General features: G+C 42.1%; 1 protein-coding gene across 3 annotated transcripts in view; it reads left to right on the top strand.

Annotated features, from left to right (window-relative positions):
- The window catches only part of rps6ka1 (ribosomal protein S6 kinase a, polypeptide 1), a 42,943-nt gene extending 33,533 nt beyond the window's left edge, over positions 1 to 9,410 (top strand). For all 3 annotated transcript variants that reach the window (XM_017417636.3, XM_017417644.3, XM_017417630.3), the window contains 20 exons: positions 414 to 530; positions 614 to 695; positions 1,768 to 1,848; positions 1,964 to 2,043; positions 2,352 to 2,458; positions 2,572 to 2,609; positions 2,938 to 3,080; positions 3,213 to 3,283; positions 3,395 to 3,483; positions 3,558 to 3,622; positions 3,722 to 3,824; positions 3,974 to 4,104; positions 5,193 to 5,318; positions 5,398 to 5,487; positions 5,563 to 5,721; positions 6,103 to 6,264; positions 6,360 to 6,436; positions 6,521 to 6,638; positions 6,736 to 6,873; positions 7,589 to 9,410. In XM_017417636.3, the coding sequence (XP_017273125.1) occupies positions 414 to 530; positions 614 to 695; positions 1,768 to 1,848; positions 1,964 to 2,043; positions 2,352 to 2,458; positions 2,572 to 2,609; positions 2,938 to 3,080; positions 3,213 to 3,283; positions 3,395 to 3,483; positions 3,558 to 3,622; positions 3,722 to 3,824; positions 3,974 to 4,104; positions 5,193 to 5,318; positions 5,398 to 5,487; positions 5,563 to 5,721; positions 6,103 to 6,264; positions 6,360 to 6,436; positions 6,521 to 6,638; positions 6,736 to 6,873; positions 7,589 to 7,711 (2,100 nt within the window). In that variant the 3' untranslated portion in view covers positions 7,712 to 9,410. The remainder of the gene's footprint in view (positions 1 to 413; positions 531 to 613; positions 696 to 1,767; positions 1,849 to 1,963; positions 2,044 to 2,351; positions 2,459 to 2,571; positions 2,610 to 2,937; positions 3,081 to 3,212; positions 3,284 to 3,394; positions 3,484 to 3,557; positions 3,623 to 3,721; positions 3,825 to 3,973; positions 4,105 to 5,192; positions 5,319 to 5,397; positions 5,488 to 5,562; positions 5,722 to 6,102; positions 6,265 to 6,359; positions 6,437 to 6,520; positions 6,639 to 6,735; positions 6,874 to 7,588) is intronic.
- The last annotated feature ends 407 nt before the right edge of the window (positions 9,411 to 9,817 follow it).

Raw genomic sequence — 9,817 nt, 5'->3', positions numbered from 1 at the left:
CAGCGGTGCTCCAGCCAAACCTGCAAACTTGTCTTTGAAGCCGTTTTTATCGAAAAACCGAATCTGTGGGTTTAACAGCTTGTGTCTAAAAACAAACAGCAAACCACCAATCTTCCCCTTTTTTTAAGAGTTCGCTGGTAGTTTACTGCTATGGTTATGCAGTTCCATCTAATTCTGCAGCCGCCATCATTTCCAGAAACGCAGTACCCTACAGCTCACTTATGAGAACCCACTGATACTTGCATATATGTTTCTCTTTTTACCTGACTTCCTCTTTCTTAGGAGTTTTATTTTGATATAGTGCTTTTTACACACACACAAATGTGTGTTTGCAGAGCTAGCTGTCTAACCTGACATGCATCAGTTATCTCTGGTATTTGTCATCTAACCGGCTGACTCTGCTCACTCTTTAGGAAGATGGAGACATCAAGGAGATCAACATCACCCATGTGGTCAAAGAGGGCTCCGAGAAGGCCGACGCCTCTCAATTTGAGCTGCTCAAAGTTTTGGGACAGGGGTCGTTTGGCAAGGTAACGCACGATCCGCACGCCAATGAAGTTGTTCTCCTTGGAAGTGCAGATATGATTATTATTATTTTTGGGTTGTTTTCCAGGTGTTCCTTGTGCGGAAGGTGACCCCTCCTGATGCCAACCAGCTGTACGCCATGAAGGTCCTGAAGAAGGCCACTCTCAAAGGTACAGAAACCTGCGACGTGTTTACCGAGCCTGTAGCTTTGGGATCCCCCCCCAGTGTTCAAACATCTGAACCTGTTTGTTTAACCAACATCAGGTTAAGAAGCTTCCTGCAGCTCATCATACACATCCTGTCAGTCACAAAAGTTAAAACTAAACATTTCTTCCGGGTTCATTCACACTTTTTGATTTGGTTTTGTAACAATTGCTCAGTTGGTTTATATGTCAGTAATTCCTGCGTCCTCAGAATTTAGGATTTGTTGCTTTTTTCTGTTTGTTTTAATCTATAAAAATGTAATATTTGCATTTGTAGTTCAGATGAGCTGAAACAAGTAATTTGCAGTTTCTCAAACCATAGGTTTGAGTTCTGTTGTTTTGAGAAGTTTGTAATCTTTCTTTTTATCATGTGATTCTATTTGTTTTATTTTTTCATAGTGGTTTTTAGCCTCAGTTGCATGTAATTTCCTGTTTGTCAAACGCACCTACATACATTAGTATCAAAGCAAAGACCCCCCCCCCCAGCTTTCGGTGGGTTTACACATCTATGAGAACAGGTTATGTGGTGTGATCTTCTTGGTAAACAACAGGGGCATGCACATCGATTCCACGGTCTCTCAAAATGTTATGATAAACTAAGCGAACCAGTCAAAAGTATACGAGAACTCTCATTTATTTATCTTAACCAAATCTAGTAAATAATCATTTTTGTACACCTAGTTGTGTGAACGCTGATTCAGCAGTCACTGTTTTCCCTTTTTTAAATGTATTTTTCTGTACATTATTTGTTTCAATCTACTTCTGCATACTTTGTGCTATTTTAGTTATTCATACATCAAACCATTCAGCTCATTCAGGAGATGGGTGACTTTAGTTTTTTGTAGTTTTTATATTTTTCAAAGTATTTAACTGTATTTACAAGTATTTCCCACCATAGATATCCACTGAGATCCTTATAATGCATATAAAAAACTTTTTTTTTAAATCTGCTTTATTTTTGTCTTCTTATTTGTCTTTCTTATTTTGATTTTATTTCCATTTAATGCGTGAACCCTTCTTCTCATCCTGCGCGCTTCAGTTAGAGACCGTGTGAGGACCAAGATGGAGAGAGACATCCTCGCAGACGTCAACCACCCGTTTGTTGTCAAACTGCACTACGGTGAGCGGCCCCGCATCCTGACGTTCTCCTCGTCTGTCTCCAGATGCTGTTAATCCTATCGTACCAGCCGATCCGGTTATCTTACTACGCTGAACCGTTTTGTGTTTGTTTGCAGCATTCCAGACTGAGGGGAAGCTGTACTTGATCCTGGATTTCCTCAGAGGTGGAGATCTTTTCACAAGACTCTCTAAAGAGGTAAGAACAGTTCTTTAAAATGGTTCTGATTGGGGTTTTCCCCCCTTCATAAGTCATTTATTTTACTTGCATTAAGCTTGTTTCTGTGTACTCATTTGTGCAGATTGTGCAGATGCTCCCAAAATTTCACATCTTTGCGTGAAGTTAAGCATAATGTTATTCTCAAGGTTTTACCAAAACGGCTACAACTCAGTCGTTTCGCAACATAAGATTGTTTTGGTTTAACACTCTGGCGTGAATTGGAGCCTTTAATTTTTTGTTTTTTGCTCCTGGCTCTTGTAATGGTTTTCTCATCCTGATCCTTCCAGGTGATGTTCACAGAGGAGGATGTGAAGATTTATCTGGCTGAGCTGGCTTTAGGACTGGACCACCTTCACAGCCTTGGCATCATTTACAGGGACCTCAAACCGGAAAAGTAAGAATAAAAAGAAGTGAAAACGATATTGTTATATATTCCAAACGAAGAATGCAGAAATAAAAGAACATTTGTTGTATATGGTATGTGACTACGTCATGTTTCCTTTCCAGCATTCTCCTGGATGAGGTTGGACATATCAAACTAACAGGTGAGTCTGCTGCTGCTTCTTTTACACCCCAACCTTTTTATAGAACACACACACACACACACACACACACTTAAACCTCCTTCGCCCTGTTGACCTTCATTACTCATCGCGCCGTGACAGGTTTATCTTATATAGGCCTGTGCATGTTTCCCTCGTTAATTATTACACTCTTATCACCTTCATGGGCCCTGCTGCCACTGAATTAAAGGTGACCTGAGGACATTCAGAGATGCAGCACGAGCCACACTGATGAGCCTTTTGCAGGCTTCACAAGTTTAATTGTTTTTTTGTTTTTTTTAAATGATATGCTTTCTGGCGTGTCTTCCAGATTTTGGCTTGTGTAAAGAGGCCATCGATCATGAAAAGAAAGCCTATTCCTTCTGCGGTACTGTGGAGTACATGGCTCCGGAGGTCGTGAACAGGCAGGGACACACCCACAGCGCCGACTGGTGGTCATTCGGGGTACTAATGGTGAGGAGAGGAAATTTGAGCCAGCATACAAATCTGACTCTATAAATAATTAATTTTCTGTACCGAAACAAGTCTTTCATTTTAATTACTGCACGTCTATCCAGCTGTATTGACTTTATTTTCTTCTCCTAGTTTGAGATGTTAACCGGAGCGCTTCCGTTTCAAGGGAAGGACCGCAAAGAAACAATGAATATGATTCTAAAGTGAGCATCTGGTTTCTGCGCTGAAGCGTTGGACCACATATTGCCGGTATGAGGGCATATGAGGGCATATGAGGCAAATAAAACCTGTGCTGTGTGCGTTTCTCCCTGCAGGGCGCGTTTAGGAATGCCTCAGTTCCTGAGTTTAGAGGCCCAGTCTCTGCTGAGGGCCTTGTTCAAAAGGAACCCTTCAAACAGACTGGGTGAGTATCAGACAGCAGAATATATGACGCTGTTTCACAGAAAAGGGTAATGATGCTAATTATTTTGCTTGTAGGATCGGGTTCTGATGGTGCGGAGGAGATAAAGCGGCACGGTTTCTTCTCCACTATAGATTGGAATGTGAGCGTCTTGGTTATTTGAGTTTGAATTGTGCGTATATATCATTTTTGTGCAAAACATTGGTAGGTAGCGACTGAAAATCTTTTTATTTCTTTTCAGAAACTCTTCCGAAAAGAAGTAAAACCTCCGTTCAGGCCGGCTGTAGCTCGACCGGATGATACTTTTTACTTTGACTCGGAGTTCACATCCCGCACACCAAAAGGTGAGAAGTCAAAGCTGATTTTTGTGCAAGTAGAGCAGTCCAAGAAGTGGTGTAGCTACAGGCTGTGGTTTTAGGGTGTTTATTAATTAATTGGGACTATTTCTTTAAAGGAAAGATGTCTTTAATACCTGAGGATTCTTCTTTTTCAGACTCCCCTGGTGTGCCGCCCAGTGCTGGAGCTCATCAGCTGTTCAGGGGCTTCAGCTTTGTTGCTTCGTCTCTGTTGGAGGAGGAAGGCTTGGGGGAGATCGTGAAGGCCCCACCTCACCCGGTGGTCCAGGTCAGCTGGTGTCCATATGTGGGACATTTCTTTATCGATTCAAAGTAGGCAGGAGAGCAAGATCGTACCTGAGTAAAGTGAGACAAACGTTTTTAGACCAACATAACCTTTATATTTGGTAATGGAATGATTATTCTTCTTATTTTTGTAAGTTAAGGTTAAAAAGCAAGGCAGGGAAATACAACCCAATTTTGAAAACGTTGTGAAAAATATGAATAAAAACAGAATCCAATGATTAGCAAATCTCCTAAACCCATATTTTATTCACAGTGGAACATAGTAAACACAGCAAATGTTAAAAACAAAGAAATTTACCATTTTTGGCAGATAAAAAAGGTAATTGTAAATCTGATGGCAGCAACGAGTCTCAAGAAATTGGATGTTGATGATGGGATAATCAGGGTTTTCCCAATTTTCCATTAAAGAAACTCTCCCAACATTTTTAGATGCAGTTTGTCACAGACTGGTAAACCTCTGCCCGTCTTTACTACTGATGTTTTGCTTATTAACCTAAATAGTTGCTGAATTCTCCTCCAGCTGTTTAGTTTGTATCATTTATTGTTACAGCCTTTTGTTGCCCTAGTCACAACTTTTTTGAGAAGTGTTGCTTCCATCAAACTCAACACAAATTAGTTTTTCCAAATAATTAACTAAATTCAATCAACTTAATGAAGACGTTGCTTAAGTTTTTTTTAGAAAAACATGTTTTTAAAAGGATTTTAAATCATTTATTTGCATGTTAGTCAAATAATTATTTGTACTCAGATTTTATGCATGGTTTGATAAATTTATAACAAATCCCAGGGATGAGATTCTATAAAAACCCTTGGGAACCGTAAGACCGAAAAACGAGAAGAACAAATTTGAAAAGGCTTATAGGAGGTATAAAAGCCTCAGATCCTGTTTCATGCTTTACAGAAGCAGGAATTAACTGTGCGCTGTAGATTTAGAGCAACAGCAAGACAAAGTATTTCTACAAATAAATCCAGCTCCTTTTTCCCCTCTGAAAAAAAAGCATCACCATCCTCCACCCTAACCAGCTCTGTCATGTCTGCAACTTTTTCACATTTCCTCGTCTCGCTTTGCAGCAGTTGCACGGAAAGAACCTCCTGTTCAACGACGGCTACGTGCTCAAGGAGGACATCGGCATGGGCTCTTTCTCCGTCTGTAAGCGATGTGTCCACAAAGCCACCAACACTGAATACGCTGTCAAGGTATGAAAATCCGAAGGAAAGTTTGTCTCGTAAAAGACGGGCACAGTGCAACAAACGGCTGCTTTTTGTGGATCGACAGGTGATTGACAAAACCAGCACAGATCCGTCGGAGGAGATCGAGATTCTGCTCCGATACGGACAGCACCCCAACATCATAACACTGAAGGATGTGAGTGGAAGCGGCTTGCTGTAGGCGGAGCGAGGACACTCTCTGAGCCCGTCTCACACCATGTTTGTGTCGCAGGTGTACGATAACGGGAAGCAGGTGTTCATGGTGACGGAGCTGATGCGAGGAGGGGAGCTGCTGGATCGGATCCTCAAGCAGAAGTTCTTTTCGGAGCGGGAGGCCAGCTCTGTGCTGCACACCATCACCAAGACCGTGGAGTACCTCCACTCACAGGGGGTGAGGACAACCACACCTGCTACAACACAGTTTTTAACTTCGTTTTAAACCCTGCCATGAAAGGCAGTAGGCAATTTGTTTTTCTTCGAGACATACTGGGGCTTTAGGTTTTCTTTGAACGTATTGTAATTTTGTCTGCAATAATTGTAATTATTGGCACAGCTATAACAAAACCTTTTTAGCAAAGTGCTAAATTTTTATGTTCAGCATTGTAAAACAAACTGAAATTCACGCTTGTCTCAGAAACTGAGATATTTTGGTCTCAAACGAGTTTTTCCTCCGAATCGAACTTCCTGTTTGCTTTCTCTGAAATGTTTTGCAATAAGACTAATTGCATCATTTTGCTATTGTTTGCCTTTTTACCGTGTTTTTGTTCTTCAGGTCGTGCACAGAGATCTAAAACCCAGCAACATCCTGTACGTGGATGAATCGGGGAATCCCGAGTCCATCAGGATCTGTGACTTTGGTTTTGCCAAGCAGTTGCGCGCCAATAACGGCCTCCTGATGACTCCGTGTTATACCGCTAACTTTGTAGCTCCTGAGGTGAGCAGCTCCAAAATGATGCTGATGTTGTATTGTTAAAGATTGGCTTTAAATTTGACTAGAAAACAATGTAACTCCTGGTTATCTGCTTGCAGGTGTTGAAGCGTCAGGGTTATGATGAAGGATGTGACATCTGGAGTCTGGGAGTTTTACTCTACACCATGCTGGCAGGGTGAATAACACTTGAAGGTCTTTGTTTAACAGACATGTTTTGTTTCGCTGCTCTTTGTGTTCATTCTCTTGTCTCCCTTCCTAGTTTCACTCCATTCGCTAACGGACCTGAGGATACCCCGAATGAGATCCTGAACAGGATAGGAAATGGTCACTTCAGTTTAACTGGAGGCAACTGGGACACTGTGTCTGATGCTGCCAAGGTACGCCTCAGATTATTAACTCCGATTCCTTGGAGGGGGGAGGGTGTCTGGAAATGATCGGAAGTCGTGAGCTCGTTTCATATTTTGCTGCTTCTAGGACCTCGTGTCCAAGATGCTTCACGTGGACCCTCATCAGAGACTGAATGCTAGGCAGGTCCTCAAACACCCCTGGATTGTCCACAGAGACAAACTACCCAACAGCCAGCTCCCACACCAGGACCCCAAACTGGTCAAGGTAACAGAACATCTGAACATTATCAGCTAAAGACAGGTTTAGGGCAATGTAGTCAATTAAAATGGGTTAATTTTGAATTCCTAATTAGTTAAGGAAGTTTTAATACTCCCAGCCCTGGAGGGCCAGCTCCCCTAAGGAAGGCGGACCATCAAAATGTTAGGCACATCTATATGGGTGAAGATTTATTTGAAGCCACACACAGAACTATGTTTTACAAAGTGGTGTGACGTTCATGGAAGTAAAAGAATGGAAAAAAATAAATCTTTATATGCAACGTAGACTGATGCATATTTGATGAAAACTCCAGTCCAGAAGAAGAATGACCTGGAATGTATAGTCAACACATTTGCGTGTGTGTATGTTGTGTACATGAGTGTGCGTGGGTGGAGAGGTGGTGGCTTTTCCGTTGGTGCAGGAATGGTGATAAACAGCTTTGGAATCCCTGCTATAGAGCTAGCTGGAAATGGTTTCACATCATACATCTTTCTTTGGGCACATTTTGCTTTCGAATGCCATAAATGTTCCATAATTAGGGCATTAAAAAGAAATCTTGGCTGTCTGATACAAATTTAGACTATATTAAACCCATAGTAAATCTCTGCTTCAAGACATTTGTTTCAGATTTTAGGAACTTAAAATGTTAATAAAAAGCTGCTGGTTGCCTTCAGGTTTTGGATGCTTACGTTGAAGTAATCTTGCTTTTGTCGACGCGCAGGGTGCGATGGCAGCCACCTACTCCGCCCTGAAGAACTCTCAGCCCACTCCGGAGCTCAAGCCCATTGAGAGTTCCTTCCTCGCTCAGCGGCGCGTCAAGAAGCTGCCCTCCACCTCCCTGTAGAGACTCGACGACGGCCGATCGGCTCGCTGGAGTCTTGATCCAGAACCACATCTATAGCCTCCGCACCTCCCAGTCAGCTTGCTCGGGGTCGTTGGGTCCAGCCTCCAAAAATCAGCCAAGGAACACCGACTGTGGTCCTGTCCTGTCCTCATCACCTGCTGCCGCCATCATCCTCTGTGTTTGGGCTCATCGTACACTGCTGGAAGCCAAACTCTAGGAGCAGCGAAAGATCTTGGCGATGGATGGGAGCGGTGATAAGTTTTAAAACAAAAAGGAGAGCGTTGCAGGTTTTTTGCTGATTTCTTAGTGCCGTGTGGGTGAATGGTGTGTGAGAGTGTGTGTGTGTGTGTGTGTTTGCATGACCTGCAACAGAGTCGATGCAGTCGTGTTTTTGATGGTGATGAAAGTTTTCTCTCCTGATCATTGCTGTAACTGGTTCCTGCTGCACGCCCGTCTGTCTGCCTGTTTCGTTGTCCGTCTTCCTGTTTCGTTTTGTTTTTTGGGGGAGTTTTCTGTAGAGTTGAGCTTTATATTACTGGTTGTGCCGCCAGCACAAAACCACCGTACTGTCCATATGCTGTTCCGTGTGTTTTTTTCAAAAAGCTTTGTTAAAATAAATATGAAACCTTTTTTTTTTTGCCATGAATGCCTCTTTAGCTTTGGTTCAACCAGAGATTCTGAGAAATGTCAAACGCTGATGTTTTGGTTAACGTCGATCTAAACTAGTATTTGCTTTTACAGAGTGAGTGAATGTGTGTGTGTTGCATGACTTCCAGTGTGTGTCTGTACTGTCTTGCGGGATGCTGCAGAGTCATGTGCATGGTCTGGTGACGTAATGATGTCATGTGGCTTCCTCGTTTTCGCTGCGCTCCCTTTTCTCAGCTTCGTAAATCTGTTTGCAAACACTTTGAGATGTCTACTATTTTTATGACTGTAAAAACTCGTAAAGTAGGTGGCTTTCTGTGAAAGAAAACCTGCCCAAGGAACAATGTGGCATGTTTAAAATTTGCTTTATGGTTTGTTTTCATGTTTTGTTTTGTTGTTTTTTTTCCCACTGGATGATGTATAATGAAAGCTGTTTCTTGTGTTGGCTGCTTTTGTTGTTTATCTCTCTCTCTTTTTTTTTTTTTTTTGTCTTGAGTAATTGGGGATTTAAAATTGTAAAAGACACGCTGAGCAGATCTTTGCCTGTGGACTTGTAGCCATGCAGGTCTCTTCTTCTGAACTGAACCGCTGCCCTAAACTTATTGAGCACTCAAACGCAACTTCTCTGGCATCACACAGACCTGCCCTCAATGTGGAAACTTGTTTTTCGCATTCCTGTTGACAACATTTTTGTTTTGTTTTGTTTGTTTTTTACACTGACACTGAATCTGAAAATCTTCTGAGGAAGAGTGAACATGTCTCAGACTGAGTCACATCTGAGGGTAGGTCCTGCTTTCAGCTCAATGCCTACAAAAGGCAAAATGGAAAGAAATACAAAATGTAAACATTGTTGTAGATGGAAAGACCTGTAAGGCTCAGTATTCTATTTACCAGCTGTCTTACCTCAAAAGGGATCAAAGTTCTGATTTATTTCTTGTTTGGTGGTAAAGCTCTCCCTCTTTTTGACTAATGGTATTATGGTAAGATGTTATTGTATGATAAAGATGAAAATTTTTATATCTTACAATATTAAAAATTGAGTTGCTATGACAAACTGACTGACTTATTTTTTTGAAGTGGAGGGTTGAGGAGTTCCCAAAATTAAAGACACATTTAAAAAAAAAAAAAAAAAAAAACAAATCTCAGCTGTTAAAGAGTTAAAATCACATTTGAGGTCAGAATTTGACATCAAGCCGTTTTCTGCCATGGTCAGGGTCGTGGCGGCAGCAGGTCCAGGAGGGAAACCCAGACGTCCATCTCCCCAGCGACACTCTCCAGCCCCCTAGGGGTCCCAAAGCGTTCTTAGACCAGAGAGGATTTATAATTCTTATAGTGAGCTCTGGGTTCGATGAAGAGGAGCAGCAGCTCCACTCAGACCTCCCCCCTCCCACATGACAACGTTCCGCTTTATCTCAAAGTCTGAGCCCAGACCCCTACAGAAGCCCATTTTAGCCTCTTGTG

Source organism: Kryptolebias marmoratus, linkage group LG10 (genome assembly GCF_001649575.2).
Source record: "Kryptolebias marmoratus isolate JLee-2015 linkage group LG10, ASM164957v2, whole genome shotgun sequence".
Lineage (NCBI taxonomy): Eukaryota > Metazoa > Chordata > Actinopteri > Cyprinodontiformes > Rivulidae > Kryptolebias > Kryptolebias marmoratus.
This window is presented reverse-complemented; position numbering and strand designations above follow the sequence as displayed.